Consider the following 18020-nt stretch of genomic DNA (forward strand, 5'->3'; position numbering starts at 1 on the left):
GCCTTTACCTGTAAGGATGTTCACCATTTAAACCCAGTAATACCACCCAAAGTTACCAATGATCCCATCCATAGTCTAATTTCAACTCTTTATTTACAAAGAGGTTGATTTAACATCCTTCCATAGTCTTTTTTTTATATTAAAGATAGTATATCAAAATTACAATTTATCTATCAAGTTTCAGAACTTCAAATGATAGAACATCACTGCCCCAAACCAAAATAACCTCTGTCGAATGTCTGAAAGATATTAACCACCCAAACTATTAACATTACATAGATACATTGTATATCAAAAAGATGTAATCGAAGTTTTGCTGAGTCTACAAAACAAGATTCAGATTCACAATCTAGTCATCCCATGAACCCACAATATTATTGCTGTACTCAGCCCTGTCTTGTTCAGATACCCCCAACGGAGGCACACTATCTGAGTCAGCAACATGGTCCCAAGCAGGAGCAGTTTCTCTCAGAGTCTGGTTAATTTGCTTCACGTCTTCTTTTGTAATTACTTTATTCTTCATGACAATATTCAGCAGTTCCAATTCTTTGTTATCTAGCATATCTTTATATTTATGGAAAAAATGGGCTGATCTGATATTGCTCTTATACAAGAGCATAACACCCTCTTGGACCAAGAGCATGAAACGGCTTTTAGGAATCTCCAGCACTGCTGAAACCTGCATCATAATTGTTAGAGTGGTGAGTTTACACTTAAACTCAGCAAGACATCTTCTCTTATCCTGGAAAACCTCTTCATTTCTCTTTTTCCACAAAAACCACATTATTTCACATGACAAAACATACCAAAAATTGTTAAGGTTCTCATCAAAACAGTCCACATAGCCTGCAAGAATCTCAGCCCAAGAAAGACCAGGTTTAGAATTCCATTGGAAGGGGCAACCAAGAAACATGGATCAGATCGATTCAGCTAACTGACATTCAAAGAAAAGATGTTTGACAGTTTCAGGGACATGACAAATAGAACACGAAAGAGGAGACAGACCAACATCAGATAGAACATGGTCTTGCATAAGCTTTCTGTTTTTTATACAGGCTTAAGTTTAGAACAAAAGCGTCATTTTGCTCTTTTGTGCATGTCTTTTTTCTACTCTTAATTAATTTAGAACCAAAACATAGATAGACATATAATACATATTGATTATTTTATGGAAATAGAGAGGGACAATGAATTGGAGCTATTCCTATTATGTTTTAACTTTTTACCAATGATTTGTGTTCTAAATTGTCACAGTGCTGGATTTGGGACTCCTCCAAACACATTTGGCTCTGTTCTTGGAAATACATTGCATGCATTTGGAAATCAAGCTCAAACTCCCAATCAAAACCCTTTCGGCAAGGCTTCAGTTTTTCCAACCAATTTTACTGGACAACAAAATCCCAACTCTTCAGCAATTGGGTTTGGTGCCAACAGTTCACCATTTGGAGCTCCAGGTTCTTTTTATTCATATTTAATTATTGTTAAGTTTGATAGTCAGTTTGATTTACATTGAGTTTGTTAAGTGCTGTCTGTTCTCTGCTTAACCATTCACCATTAATATTGAGGTATCCAATCACGTTTCCTAGTAGATTGATTGCAGTATCTCCTATTTAGATTTTGAAGAGGTGACGTCCATTCAGCTTTCAGCAGATTATCATTTGTAGTAAGGGTGAAATGTGGATAATATAAAATATGTAAATGTCTGCATTGTGTATGTTTTTATTTATGTTTTGTACATTTGATATTTTGACTGCCTGCAATTTTCTTCTGCAATCTCATTTTCTGATGTGTATAAATTATAAAATGTAAAATTGAAAAGAGTTCTAGTCAACAAAGGTTGTTCAAAGCTGATTGGACCTTCAGGAAAGGGCGAGTGATAGCAATTAGGTGTAATGAAAGTGTGTTGTGCTTTTTAATGTGCAAAAGTGAACATGCCATTACCATGAAAAATTGGTTCTAACTTCTAATACAATGTGAAAGAGTAGGATGGTTTAACTATTGGATGGATATGTTCCATGTACACCATTTAAAATTTTACTTAATTTGATGCAACTCAGTTTAAATGGGCAAGGTTATGTGGGTGAAGTGGAGATAAAAATAATCCAACAAAGGAATATTGACAAATGATGCCATGAGAAATACTAGCAAATGATGATGATGCCAATGAATTTTAACATACTTAAAAGTCATGCTTTTAAATATAGGAAATTAAGTTCAAATCCAGATCAAGCTTATTAAGATTTCCAAGCTCAAGTTTTGTTGTTGAGAAGTTCTCCAGAATGGAATGCACATGGATTTCTAAATAGACGATTTTTAGGACCTAGAGACTATTTGATTGTGGTAGGAATAATTTTAGTGTTACACAAGGATGCATGCGCTCCCCCCCCACTCCAGACCCCCTGTAAAAAACTGCCATGTTTTGTAGATGGGGATGTTTCCAAGATGCAAGGACTTGGTGGAAATGCCCCCATGCTGCACCACCACCACCTTTGCTGCCTCAGAGATGCTGCTGGGATGTGGGGGACGCTTGAATGTCCTCAAAACACCCCTAAGATGTCCAAGGGACTTTCACGAGTCTTCACCCCATCTCAAGGACTCCCAAGTGCCTCCCACGGTTGGATGGTCGAAAAGGCAATTTTTTTTGAAAAACTCAAAATTGTTTTTGATCTTTGCATCAAACGTCAAAGCCTAATGCCCTATGGGCCCCACCAAAACCACACAAACCCTATAAAAGTATATCTTTATTTGCACATGAAGTTATTATAAAAGAAGACTAGAGATGGCTATCTAAGAATTAGAATTGATCCGACTAGACCATACTACTTTCCTCAACTAACACAATCTATTTAAAGGACTTCATGGTCGCCAAAATGAACACAACCGTCGACCAATTGACGCTTATAACTACTCGAAGTTAACAAACAATTAATACATTGTCAAATAATCAATATTATCAAAGCATAATAATAGGCATTGTACATTGACTACAACCGCGATACACTTTTGTACAAGGAGAGTCTAGCATTGCAATTGGATGTAGAGGTAGAGGAGCCAACATAGGATGCTACATAGATAGGGCTGGTTGGTATTAGTTCAGAGGAGCTTGACCATGGGGATTCTAGCACTTATAGTGATTAGGAGTTTGGGGATGATAAGAGGACTTACATCACTCCATTTTGATATTTTAACCATTTGTAATCATCATTGTAATCATTGTAATTATCATTCTGAAATCTTGAATATAAGTTTTGAATTTGACATTTTCATTGTTCAATGTTACTTCAAAGTTACAGTTTCTAAGTTTTAGTAGTTTGCCAAACTTTCATTTGTAATTCTTATACTTTTACATTTTTTTATAACTATTTTCTCAAGTACTATATGTATTTCAGCGCAGTCCCCTTGCTATACCCAAACTTAGGCCCTTGGCCCCCCTATCCCTGAAACTTGTCCTCGTGTCCCTTGTCAAGAAACTTCGTGGAGCCATGAATGAGTTGGAAGTCAATCTTCTATTTAATCTTTCCTACTGATCTTGCAAGTGGATCCAAAACTATTGATTGATTGGAGTTAATCTTATATTGACATGTGTCCTCTTTGTGAGAATCTAAATGTTGCCCTTGTTAAAAATTGGAATCAAAAGTACGTTAAGTTAAATCATAGTTTGCATATTCAGACTTGACCTAGACTTAGCAAAACTCTTCCAACTTAAAAAATACTCAAATTTTCTCATGAAAACATAAACTTTATGCAAATATCGTTACAAAATGGACCAAATGAAGGCTTTTGGGCCACAAGAAACCTTTGGATCCATTGTAAATCCTTCCAATTTTCTAAACAATATTGAAATGCTAAAAAATATGCGTTTTGAGTGTACGTTCCTTGTTTGAACTATGTATCCACATTTTGCTGTGTGTCAACAAATATCTTGCATTAACTCGTTGAGTTTCAACCATTGCTTCATGAGTTTGGAAACTATGAATTGTCGAAAACTCGACCAACAAGGATTGCAAGTTTTTCCTAGGAGTACTAGGGCAGCAAAAAATCTCATGAGTATTTGGAAAGTTTGTATGCTATGAGACTTGCATCCATTGGAAGCTTTAGGAATAAATTTGTATCGATACCAAACCGGAGATCCTAAATAAAAAAAAACCTATAAATATCTATGTCCGTAGGATATTCTAAATGAAATCACATGTCAAGCCTCAAGTTGAGAGGTCTAATAGATCAAAACTCATAAAGATTTTCATGTCTGGAAGGTGCTACTGTACTATGTACCCCAATTTTTTTTTTTTTTAATTTTTTTTTTCCAAAAGAAATTCATCAACTGAAAGTGAGATTCAATGCATTTCCTTTCCAGTTTTTTATCACACAGATCCCGAAATGGGTAGGGTGAGAGCATACGGTGTTCAGGATTACAATTAAACTGAAATGCAACAACTAAAAGGAAAGCACTAGGTAGCAAGCCAGCCAATACCACTTATTTAGTGGAGTGCATATGCAATACTGAATGAAATAAACGTCCACTTATTCAGTGGGAGGGCACTTACACTTGTTCAGTGGGAAATCTCATAAAATTATGAGAGGAACACATACTTCTTTCTCTTGTCCAGTGGTGAGTGAAAAGGGCACATCCACTATTTAGTTTGGTATGTACATTAACAAATAACAAGAGAATTCACTGGGGGGACCACCATCCAATGTTACAATATAGAATGCTTAGGAAAGGTAAATCTTCGGCGGTATGATCATCTGAAAGATTACAAGATTAGTCCATATACATTATAAACAATGGATGACTGCTATTGTAAAAAGAACTGTTATAACACCCCAAACAAAATCCCAAAATCATGAACAAAACCTCTTGTTGTGCTTGGCACACCATCCCTGTGTCTAACAGGGACCCCTACTTTTAACCTTGTTATTCCCGAAGATTATACCGAGGTTGCATTTTAAATTAGCAATAAAGGTCGAATTTATGTAGCAGAAGCCAATATTGGCCTTTTTCTTCCAAGACGACTAAGTTCGATCCGTTTAATAACAAAATCATTTGTGTCCCCCTTGATAAAGACGATGCAAATACCAAAGATGGATTAAACCTTTTTAGGGGGCACATTTTTTTTTTAAAAGAGAGGGGTCATACGTTTTGATCATTGCCCTCTCTGAACCGGAAAAATGCACCAAGAACAGTGGTGGCGCTCGTAAAAGTGAGAAAGTTCGACATTTTTGCATAGTCATATGTTTTGTTAAAGTCGATAAAGGCCCGAATTCATCTTAAATGTCAAAGTCCAAAGAAAAATAACTCCCAAAAAATTCGATGTCTAGGCAGCTAGGAAAACGCAACAATCACAAGCTTTGGTGGCAGATTGTTGAGGATGGGACGCATGATTTATTTCACCTCCCAACACCTCTGAAAACCTTGTGAAAAACACTGAAGTGGTTTTGTGGTTGAATGTTTTAAATGATGAAGAGTAATAAAGTTCGAATGTTTCATTTTGAAAGAGAGGCAAAAAATTGCATTATTGATCCTCCTTGTAACCCCCAATGCAAACACTGAAATTGGTGTTGAGTTTTTTTCAAAGAAAAAAATCGTAAAAGAAAGGGAGTTCGACATTCCTAAGGCCACAGAGGGAGAAAATGTGCCCCTTGTTTTCACTAGGAAAAACATTAGAAGAGGTGTTTGTTGTGCGTTGTGCACACGCACCCCCTCTGTGATAGGGACCCCCATTGCCCAGGAGAAAGAGAAAGAGAGATGAAGGAAGCGTTCAAGGCTTTGAAGTAAACCTCGTGTAAGTTGCCTTAGAAACCCGAGTTCACTTAGAGTGAGCAAAAAATAAAGTTCGGAAGTTTCATGCCTTTTGCAAACCAAACCAAAATCACTCTTACCCCCTGAAATGGCCGAAGTTTGCAAAATGCAAATAAGGTAAAGTCTCAAGCCTGAAAGTGAAACAAAGGTCAAATTTGCACAAAACAGCCTAAATGGCTGAAAGAGTGAAGCAAAACAAATTGCATCAAAGGCCTTAAAATAGCTGAATTTCGTGAAAGCAAGGCATTTAAATACAAAGCCAAAGTCGCGCATTAAGGCCTAAATGGCCAAAAACGCTCAAGGCAAAATCTTTCATTTCAGCTAAGTAACCTGAATTGCCAAAAGGTAAATCATTTTTAACTTGGCCCAAAAATGAAAAGTCAAAATCACGCAAAAGGTCTGAGTGACCTGAAATTAGTAAAGCGTTTAAAAAGACTAAAGAACAAAATCGCACATTTTCCTCTGCAAGTCCGAATCAAACCCTAAGTCGTGCATCCTCTTCCGAATGGCCAATTTTGGTGTAATCTCGCATTCTAATCAGAATGCCCGAGTTTTTAAGTTAGGCGTTCAAACTGTGTAGGAATCAAATCACCCAAAACCCTTGCATTTTGACAAAATCGCGCGATTGTTTTCATAATCCTGAGTTTCCCAAGGTTGCGTATTTTAGTTTTTAGGTCCGATATTTCATTTTTCGCCCCAAAGGCCGAAACTTTGTCAGGAATCAAACCTTTAATCACCAAAAATATTGAAGTGACCATTGCGTAATTCAAGTGTCATGTGAAAACCAGAAAAATAAAAAATGCCAAGGGTAGTATCAAAATCAAATCAAAAGCAAAGTTCGGCATTTTTGTTCATTTTGTAAGAAATGATAAAAATCGCACATTTTACGTAAAGGGGCTGACTTTTGTAAAAAAGAGAAAGGGCTATTTGAAATTAAACAAAATTTGCACATTCTCATTAAAACTCCCAAGTTTTAGACTATAGAGGAGGGTGAAAACAAGAGAAGTGAATAGGAGTCAAAGTAAAGTCGCACAATTCACCCAAAAATCCCGAATTTCAAAGGGATGTTTAATAGTTCGGCATTTTTGTTGAAAGTACAAGACAAAAGTTCTCTCATTTGTACCCAAAAGGCTGAATTTTGCACAAATTTAAAATCGCACTATAATAGCCTAGCCGGCAAAAGGGACGTTTACAAATTTTGGTGTATATGTTTAAAAAGTCGCATTTTAAAATTCTAATTTTGCAAAGGAGGGGACTTATATTGTTTTAAGAGCGAACGTCTTTCGTCTTCACCGAACCAAGGCCCAACATCGCTTAATAATTTAATATTTGTTAAATTAATTTATTTAATTTTTCAAAATGATTGATTTAGGTCAAAATTGATTGTTGCAGATTGCGATAGACGTCAGGAAGCGAAAATGCAGGAGCGCAAGATCAAAGCGACAACCCCAAGCGTTGCCAATGAAGACTGCACCGTAGAGCATAAAACGAGGCATGGGAAAGCATGCCACCACCTGAACCACAAAATTGAGGTCCACCTTGAAGACTGAAGATAAAGAACACTCAAAATGCTACAAAATATGCATTCTCAAAAATACACAGCTGGAATTAATTCCAGAAATGTAAAAGAACTACCTGTGGGCCCCGTCTAATGAACTTAAAGTAAAGGGACACAGGTTAGTTATTTCCAACTACCGGATTGACTTGAATTGATTGCAAATAGTTGTAGGTAGTTGAGAAAATGGTTGGAAGGATAACTGAAGAGTTAATAGGCATGGGTTAAAGCTACCAGGTTCTAGAAGGCAGATCAGGACTGTTGGATATAGTCAATCCTGGCCTCTGGTTCAATTTGTAAAATCTATAAAAGGCAGGATGCCTCTCATTGTAAATGGTTAAGAGTTTTTGTAGAAGGTTAGATTTTAGTAGTTAGACTATTAGGAGTAGAATAGAACTGCATAAATTGTTGTAATGACAACTGAAGCAAATATATGAACATTGAATATGGTGTTTGTTGTCTTTGTTTTCTTCTGTTTGCCTGGTTTCCCTTCAGTTGGTTAGAAGTAGAGTTCAATGATTTTAATAGAAACGTGTGAGGGTATTTGATGCATTTCAGGTTCATACCATTGCGGATCTGCTGATTGTAGGTCACCGGGCATGGTTAGTTTGAACCTTACCTGTGCTTAGTTCAATCGTATCTATTCGTTTTAGGCTGCGCCAGAATTGGGTGCCTAGATGTGTATCTCCGGTCTGAAAATCCATTTATCCTTTGGAGCTTGCACCGTTCTTGCCGAGTTGTGAGGGTGTCTCTAGCAAACAAGAACCGGTTTTTTGATTTGTCTACCCGCTGCATTAGCTGTTATCATCACTATCCTTAGGTCTCCTAAACCCTTCCCTTTTGATTTTATTTCCCAGCTTGAGAATCAACATCGTTGGATGCATACCAATTTGTTGTAAATGTAAGGCGCCTTGTGTTACCAGCAAAACACATCAAATCACTGAGTTATCCCACAGTCATGAACTTACATTTGGAACCTTGAGGTCCCCTTTGATCAACTAAAACAGCATTAAGGATTTCTTATACAAGAGAGGATAAAATACTCAGCAAAATATTCTATTCTGCCTTGGCCGGAGAGAGTTGTAGCAATACGATTTTAGCCACGTCAACAGTGTTAATGCTTGAGCATTTGAAAGGGAATAAATATAAAGTTTGTGTCTACAAAGAAAAAAAATGGTTTGGTTCTTTTATTTTCTCCTTGGATAAGGCCGTTACAAATACTGGGGATGTGTTAGGCTTTAGAAATAAAGTTCAGGTGCATGTAGCAAAGACTATACATTATTTATATCACCCTTTCTAACCCCCCTTGAAAATTTCGAAATGATATGGGCATTCAAAAATTCAAGAGGAGGCAAATAGAGTTTAAAACAAAATCGTATATCATTTATTGCTCGTATTTTGTCAAGGAAACACTGAATTTCTTCTTGTGGAGTCATTTTTTTTCTAAAAGAATTAAAATTTTCCAAGGCATTTGTGGCTTTTAAAACACAAACTCCCTATTTAAAACGCATAAGACTTTGCAGCATTGCACCTTAGAGGCTTTCGCAAGACAGAGAATAAGGAACATTCAAAACGCACCATACAAGAAACGAGTCACTTGAAGTCAAAGACGTAGGACAAGAAAGTCGGCTTAATAACTACGTTATACATTCTTTAATGGGAAAAAGCCTAAATTATCGTGAACACACTCACAATGACCCCAAATCCCCAACACATGTATACTAACGAAATCTTGTGGCCTGTGTTAGGTGAAAATCGTGCACAGTTTTACGCCTGGGAGGTTTCATTTATGATTTTGACAACTTGGATTATGACAGTGCACATGATATTAGCCCTAATTATTTAAATAGTCAAGGGTATTTGATTCAGGTTGAACTTGTTCTTGCAGATTAATACCACTGAGGAGATCTAGGAGGAAGGGATCGTCTGTAGAAGAGTGAGTGATCTGCTTGCAAAATGACTCTGATGGTGGGTCCATAAATTTGTCAATGAGGAATGCGCTGCGGGGTCTAGGGTAAAGCATGATGATGGCGAGGAGCAATTCGATCAAAAGGGAGATGCAACCACAATGTAGGGGTGCCAAAGTGCTGCCATTCCAAATCTCTGGAAGGCAATAGATTACACAGAATGCTACAGGAGTATCCAAAAGCAGAAGATGAACAGCTAGAAACAACAAAAAATGAATTTGTTTGTAAAAGCAATTGCTTGATTGTAAGGTGACTACATGTGGGCTCCAGTTAATGTAATTTAAAAGGGGGACCACAAGTCATTTATTTCCTAGCTACGAGGATTACCCCTTTTGTGCCTCAAGCCCAGTGAAACTTTGTCTCCTAGCAAGATTAATGGAAAACAATTGCAAGTAGCTGAAAAGGTAGTTGGATGTGGTTGAGCTCATTAATTAGAAGGCTTCCAAAGCTTCTAGAAGGCAGATTAGAGCCATTGGATGGTTTGGATCCTGGCCACCGATTCAAAATGTAAATCCTATAAAAGTCTAGTGCCTCTCTCATTGTAAGTGGTTAGAATTTTTAGAATTATACAGCTAGCAGATTAGGAGTAGAAGTAGAATAGAGTAGAAGCTATTGGACAAAAATTGTTGTAATGGCAGTTAGAACAAATGAATGAGGCATTGAAGCATGGTGTTTTGTCATTTGCCCTAATTTGTTTGCATGGTTTCTCTCCATCTGGTTATTTATGTTCAATGATTTTAGTAGTTAAGTGTGAGGGTATTTGATGTGATTTCAAGTTCATACCATTGCAGGCTTGCTGATTGTAGGTCTCTGTGTATGGTTAGTTTGAACCTAATAATTGCTTGCAGTTCAACTATGAGTGTTTGTCTAAGGCTGCACCAGAATTGGGTGTCTAAATGAATATCCAGTCTGAAAATCCTTTTATCTCCTTGGAGCTTGCACTATTCCTCTAGAGTTGTGAGTCTATCGCTGGCTAAGAAGGAACTAGTTTATGTGAAATCTGTCTACCCAGAGCACCAACTATTACTATCATTGCCCTTAGGATTCCTAAAGCCTAATTCTTTTGTTATTTGTTTTCCCAGTTTGAGAATTAAGGCATCGCCTAATGCAGGCCAGCTTGTAGAATTTGTAAGTCCGCTCGTGTTTACCAACAAAAACACATAACCGCTGAGTTATCCCAAGCAGTCAAGACCTAACAGTTGGAACCTTGAGGTCATCCCCTTTGATCATTTAGACTAGCATTAAGGATTCCCTTATTCAAGAGAGGATAGGATATATTTAGCATTCTATTTTGTGTTAACCAAAAGCAGAACGTACTTTTCCCACGTCAACACTTCCCAGCTTGAAACAACAGCAATCTACCTTAATGATGATGAATGTTATTGCCAGTACAAGTCTAAAATGCACTATAAGCACACTGTTACATGTATGACCATAGAACAAACACTCTAGGAAACTCACCAACTCTTGTCCCACTAGCACAACATGAATATAGACTGAAAGACATCTTCAAAGTGCACCCAAACTTCACCAAAACACTTTGAAGGATAGAATAACAGTATGGTAATTGAATTTCAGACCTCATACATGTTTATCATAACACTAAAATGCAGGAACAACAAATCCATGAAGCATTATATCTCTTTTTTGAGCATGCTAACGTATAAATTGCAACCCCGACCTTGTACAAATGTCTTCCAAGGATCAAGGTGCCTCATATAATGATGAAAAAGGATTCAAATTCCATGTTCTTCACGCCATGAGTTCCAGCACCCCCTTGTAGGCATTAATCAGTATGTGGCATGGCTTCATAAATTTACAATTCTTCTTCCATATCTTGTATGGCTTGCAATGAATAAATAATAACAACCAAAAATAGCCAAATAAATTATATTAAAATTCCCTTATAACTGCGTCCCAATTTTGAATGGTCTGGCATGGAAAGGTTGCACGGCCAACTACAAATAACAGCTTCAAATCACCAAGGATGTTAAACAATATCAGTACAAACCCCATTAAAAATTTGTTACATTAAATCATTGCAAAAATCTTCATATGTGCTAACCAAAAACTGAAACTTCGATTGAAACACAATGGTATCTTTGTATGAAACCACTCAGCTAGCTAGGGGGTTTTCTGTCAACAGCATAATAATATCTTCACAAGTCTTACTCTCAAATGAGCACTCAACCTTCTTTTATAACTATTTCGGAAGGAAATAATATAATAATTTCTTTTTTGAAAGGAATAAGAAGAATATTACAAATGAATAATATTCTTTATTCGCATGTCTTCTTCAACATGATATTACATATTTATAGGTTTTTTATATCCTATATTATAGGGAACAAATCGTTTAAATATATGAGTTGTTTTAACAACTCAAACAAACACATTTGCACAACCAATATACTATCCTACAGACAATATTTTAACAAACTATAATAAACCTAACAAATAATATAACACCCATTTTAACACTAATTCCTAACAGCCCGCTTAGTGTGAATATGGGGAGAAAGTACATCACATGATCTGGAAACAAATTCATATGCCCATGCATACTTTTAGGTCTGCATACTAAATTTAAATCTTTCTGCACATGATCACCTACATATGAGAACTTATCTCACTTTCACTTCCAGTGAACTTCTCATCGAGTGACCATAATCCAAGAAGTCTAGCAATTAGAGGTTCTTTGTAGCCAACTACTCTCCTATACAACTGTTTACAATATCGATGATGTCCATATTCTCCTCATTATATCAATCCTAACAAAAGACAAAATATTGCAAGGACCTAAACAACCTTTCTAGAGACTTTGACAAAGCACCTTCATCATTTCTCCTTGCTCAACCAAGAAACACCAAATTGAACTCATCAGTGGATCTCTTGACTGTCAAACTTGCAAAACTTAACAAATCTCCTTCTAGAGTCCACATCTTCTTCGAGAGTGTCAAAATTCCTCCTTAGTGTTGTATATGAGAGAGCAACTCTCCTTTGAGAGTCCACATCTTTGAGTTTGTCAAAAACCCTCCTCCAATGCGATGAGAACCTATTCCTTCCTTTGCAATACAAAAAGGAACACACCAAAGTGAATACATAAAGTGCACACATTAGTACTGCTAAAAATACCAAGTCCCCCCCTCGCTCCATAAAGGGACATAGATACTACGGGTGCTTCTCATGCAATGTATCATCTCTAGGCGAGAAGCAAGCTCTAAATGACAATGGACCTCCGACCTCCGATACCTCCAACTCTCCAATAGGTTTGCTAATAAATTTGTCTTTTGAGGCACATTTCACCAATTCCGAGGAAAGAATATATCCTCCCCCCCTCTTGATGTGAACTTAAGGAGTGACAGGTACCACCAACCATGCACTCCTTGACTTAATTGAGAATGCTACTATATTTGATTCTTACTGATAAATTTAACATTTAAATCTGCGCCTTCTAAAAAATATTGAATGGTTTCAAACTACCTATGCCATTAGAAAGGTTTTTGGTGGAGGTTCGCTACATCACATTTGATTTGCAAATGCTTTCATTTTCGTTATGCACATCAAATGCCTTGTGAATCTCTCTATAGATATAGGTTACATGATATTAATATATATAGATGGACAAGCCTAATGTCTTGTTTAGGGACGTTGATAAATTAAATGGAATTTCACCTCTACATTAAATTTTCCTTATGCTTTTAAATTCTATTGCTTTTACATGCTTTTTGTAGCATGAAATCACTCTCCGAACCTTGGTGATGGAGAATTGTACCGATGAAGTTCCACAAGAAATTATAGACCAATGTGTTGAAGTAGTTGCAAGGCTCAATTCTGATCAATAGCACAATTATCTGAAGGTTGTAGTAGATCAAGTACAAGCAAGTCAAATTCTAGTGATCCAGTACTAGCACCTATTTAACTAGTAGTAGAATCATGGCCAAGAGCATCTAGTTCGTGCCACCACCTCTAGGTTAAGAGTAGGCATATCCAGTCTTGATGACCCTTTGTTTAATTTTCGATACAAAAACGAATTTGTAGCTTGGACATCTGAACCTCTATGTTTTTCTTGCAATATCCTCGAAAGTTAAGAGAAGGCTCTTATTTCGGGAGGCCAAGTAGAGAGAGAAGCATCGTTGGGCATGGTGGTTGGGAAAATAACTCTATCAAGGTTTCTACTTTGTAGCCTAATTCTAATGAATTACAAAAGGAAATCTATTTCTATTATGTAGAATGACTGGAAGTAATGATATAATCTTCACCAACAAAATACCATCTTAATACAATTCCATAAAAAGAGGCGTAGACTTATGAAAGTTCAAAAATATTACAAAGAAAGGCGAAGGATTTTCTTGATGCACAAGAATAGTGGAGCAACCAACAATTCTAGCGTCTAACAAATATTTGTCTTTGTAGAATCAAGCACAATGAGGGCTTTGGTGTTGGTTCTGCATACTTGACTCTCAAATGGAAAAGCGCTCCAAAAGAAGCACGCACAAACTAGATCCATTCCTTTGCTCACTGTGTTAAAACCAAAGATGAAAAACTCTTACTCAGCAATAACTCTTTTGGCCCAAATTTTTTGAAAACTTGAGACTTGGGAAAAAATTGGGAAAAACTTGGCAAATTTATCAAGCATTTGAAAATATATAATTCTTAAAATATTCTTAAAAAACACACATATACTCTGAATTTGTAGAGCATATTACTGATTTCCATCATATATAAATCTCAGTTTGAATTAAATACATATCATATACCAAAAAATAAGTGCAACCTCTAATTGAATTTGTGTTCAATACATATTATAGAGGATTTGCATTACTAGAATCTCCTTTCTATAGAATTAAAGTTATCCTCTACTTCACATCTTCCATAAAATAAATACTTTGTTCAATAGTTGGCATTGGCATGTGCACACAAAGCCTTTCAAATTTTCAGGTCATCTCATACACGTTGATCAACTTTGTTAGCCTTCACACCATACCTTCAAGAACATGGTTCATGAAGCATGAGACTTCCACATGAAACTACCATATCATGCAAAAACACCATATTGAAGTTTTCCTCACACATACACCCAAAGGATTCAGTTTCTTCCCATAGAGATGCCATATCCCTTGAAGGCACATATTTTTAACTTGTTGTGGATAGGTACACAGTTACACTAATTGATTCACAAATGGCGAGGTGCAAGGTTATGTAATCTATTGCATGATAGTATTCAGTAAAAGAATACCTGACAAATCATTACCGTAGAGTTATTTGAGTTTCTCTCTCGTTGTTTTGCGATTTTTTCCTATAAATCGGCCCAATTTTTTCAAAGAAATCGCCCAAGAGTTTTTTGCAAATTAAATCACTGCCATAGATGACTCACGATAAATCGGTAGTTAAAGGATTTTCTGTAGATTTTTTCATCTATGGTTAAAACTAGGAAACTTGCAAACTTGAGCTATGCCTGCTCTGATAACATGAAAGGAATTAGAGGAATTTTACAAATGAATAATACTCTTTATTCTCATATTTTGTTGTCATGTCCTCTCCTGATTTGTTATATATATACGGAGAGAAAGAGAGAGACCCTAAATGAAGAAATTATTATTATTAATTAATATAATAATTACCAATGAATGATTATTTAAAATTCATTAATTAAATATTATTTATGATCATATTTAAAAATTAATATTAATTTCTTATTTATCAAATAATACTATAAATTTTACAATATTATATTATTGACAAAACATAATAAAGTAATTAGAAAACAAATATAATAATAAATAAAATTCAGAAAAACAAATATTCAATAAATATTAAAAAACAATAGAATAGCACTCATCCCAATCAATAAATAAAATTGATTATTAAATCAAATATAAATAAACTGTTGTTGTCAGAGATTGTTCCCTCACATTAGACAGTGATATTCAGTAATGTAAAACTAATACAAATTAAATAGTTTTAAGTTTTAACTACTGATTTTCATATCTTTCAACTAATCGATAAAACTATGAAATCATTGATAATTACAATCATCGTTTGGTAAAGCATATGACTGGTTTGGATTAGTAAGGCAAAGGTGCGATTAAAAGAAGAGATACGATTTAGTATTTGAAAGATACGTCTTTTCAATATGACCGCTTCATGTAAAGGTATATATAGAGGGTTTAAATAAAGTGTAAAACAGAAATTGGGAGGGAGAAGGGGATGGAGTGTGTGAGAGAATAATTCTGAGATTAAAACTCAGAAAATAAAGTAGTTCTCAGACGTGGGTGGTGCATGTCATGAAAAAGAAATATATATTAAAGAAGTGTAGTGCGGAATACAATGCTGGAATAATAATTTAGTAAAAGTGTAATCTTCGGGTGTATGTATATATATATGTTGTTAATGAATATAATTAAATGCATATTTTAATATATAAGTTAATAATTAAATGCATATTTAATATATATGTAATGAATATAAGTAATGGATATTTTTAATACATATGTTAATGAAGGGTTTTTAGGTGTTAAGTAATATGTAAACATCTGTTAATGAATATGTGAAAATATACTAATGAATAGTTAGGAATATATGTTAAGAAATAAACGTGAATAATGGATAATGAACATTTTTATGAATATATGTTAGGGAATACAAGTTAAATCAGGAATATATAAATGTGGATTATGGAATGGAAAATAGTAATAAAATGCAAAAATGTATTATAAATGTGATTACATGATGGAGGCTATAGGGAGGAAACTCCTTTAGTCTAAGGGAGGGATTATGATAATCCCTTGGGCAGTATATATACTGAGTACTTATATGCATATGTATGGCTTGGTTGACTAAGTTCACTAAGAAGAGACGGATCTGGCTGGTCCCCTCTGAAGACTTGGGTGATGAGGTGCATCACCCAAGGCAAGGAATGGACATAGGGTCCTCCTTGGATGGCTTGAGTGTAAGAAATTACACCCAAGACAGGAATTGAATTAACCTTCAATTTCCTAGAGGGCTTGGATGTAAGAAATTACACCCAAGATAGGAATCGAATTAACCTTCGATTTCCTGGAGGGCTTGGATGTAAGAAAGTATATTCAAGACAACAGTCGAATTCACCTTCGACTTCTTGGAGGGCTTGGATGTAAGAAATTACATTCGAGACAGGAGTCAAATTCACCTTCGACTTCCTGGAGGGCTTGGAACCAAGATGGGTTCCAAGAAAGTGAGTCTCACGGTCGCCTAAGGACATATCTTCGTATGACATTCGTATCCTTTTTATTAGGTAAGAATTGGATTAGTGTTAATTAAGTATTTAAAGTTAAATTGCAAGTTAGATTAATTATATATATATATATATATATATATATATTTGTTGTATTCTAACAATCTGTTTTACAGGACAGTGATCTCTAACTAGTAGGGACATTACATTCGTTCAACATGATATTAAATATTTATATGTGTTTCAGTTCCTATGTTGTAGGGAACAAATTCTCTAACTAATGAGTTGTTTTAACAACTCAAACAAACACATATTCGTACAACCAATATATTATTCTTCAGACTATATTTTAACAAACTATAACAAACCTAACAAATAATATAATACCCATGTGAATGCTAATTCCTAACGTGTTTTCCCTCACAAAGACTTCTTTGGAGAATTAATATTATTTTTCATGTGTAAAGTCCCCCAAGTGTAGGCATCCAACTTAAAACACATCTGAATACCTTTTCAACGAGCTATTACACTAATTTGTCCTTTTTAATATTTCCAACATTAGACAACTTAAGTTAATTAATTAAATAATAACTCAATAGCTTGCCCAAGTTGGGAAGAGTGTCTAGATGACATAATTATGCAATGTTGATCATACCATAGGGATATTGGATCATAGGACGATGAACTGAAGCGATTCGGTGACTTACTAAAAATAGATTGCTCTTCCAAGAAGTTTGGAGAGTCCACCAGAAGTTGAAAATCACTTCTGAAAGTGTCATGGTGATCCACACCATCAACTGAGCTTAGTGTCAAGAACTAAATTCACTGCTAACTGTTGGAAGATGAAGTCAATTCACGAATAGTCAGGAGTGGGTAGGGCGTAAGTGTTATTCCAGCAGTGACAAATAGTCATCATTGGGTACCAGAGATGTATGCGTATGTTGTTTCTTCATGCATACATGCTAGTCCTCATGCTTAGAGGGCATGCAGGTGTTTGAAAAACAGGCATATTGGGGTCATAATTTAGAAATTTAAGTTTCCGATATGCAATTCACATCAACATTGAAATTTGCATACATGGTCTTTAGTGAAAGTGTCAAGGATCCTCACCAGCCTCTGGAATAGGCATGTCGATCTGAATAAAATCCAAGGAAACAAATCATCAGAATTTATCAATAGACCAATAACTGAATAAATAGGTCTATTGTGTATGGATGATGGACGAGAGGCCCATGTATGTCTCATGATTATCTGGTTTGCTGTATTCAATCATATGCATGTCTGTTTCATTGCTTATGAAAGTTATGCACCAGCATTCGGTACTCAATCCCACTCTTCATGTAAAACATCTGGCAATGTATTTTTTAAAATTGGTTATAAGTTGATGACACTTGATAGGGTACATAGAATAATTTTTATTCTGTAGTTTTCTTATATTTTTATTCTCACTCCTAATTTGTTATCCTATCTTTTTTTCCATGT

The 18020-nt window shown here is 35.5% G+C and overlaps 1 protein-coding gene across 3 annotated transcripts in view; it reads left to right on the top strand.

Moving 5' to 3' along the window:
• The window catches only part of LOC131041851 (zinc finger CCCH domain-containing protein 16), a 179309-nt gene that overhangs the window by 150103 nt on the left and 11186 nt on the right, over positions 1–18020 (top strand). For all 3 annotated transcript variants that reach the window (XR_009105077.2, XR_009105078.2, XM_057975075.2), the window contains exon 7: positions 1255–1454. Coding sequence is in view for 1 of the 3 variants with exons in the window: in XM_057975075.2 (XP_057831058.1) it covers positions 1255–1454 (200 nt within the window). In the remaining 2 variants the exon portion in view is untranslated. The remainder of the gene's footprint in view (positions 1–1254; positions 1455–18020) is intronic.

This window comes from Cryptomeria japonica, chromosome 8, assembly GCF_030272615.1.
Source record: "Cryptomeria japonica chromosome 8, Sugi_1.0, whole genome shotgun sequence".
Classification (NCBI taxonomy): Eukaryota; Viridiplantae; Streptophyta; class Pinopsida; order Cupressales; family Cupressaceae; genus Cryptomeria; species Cryptomeria japonica.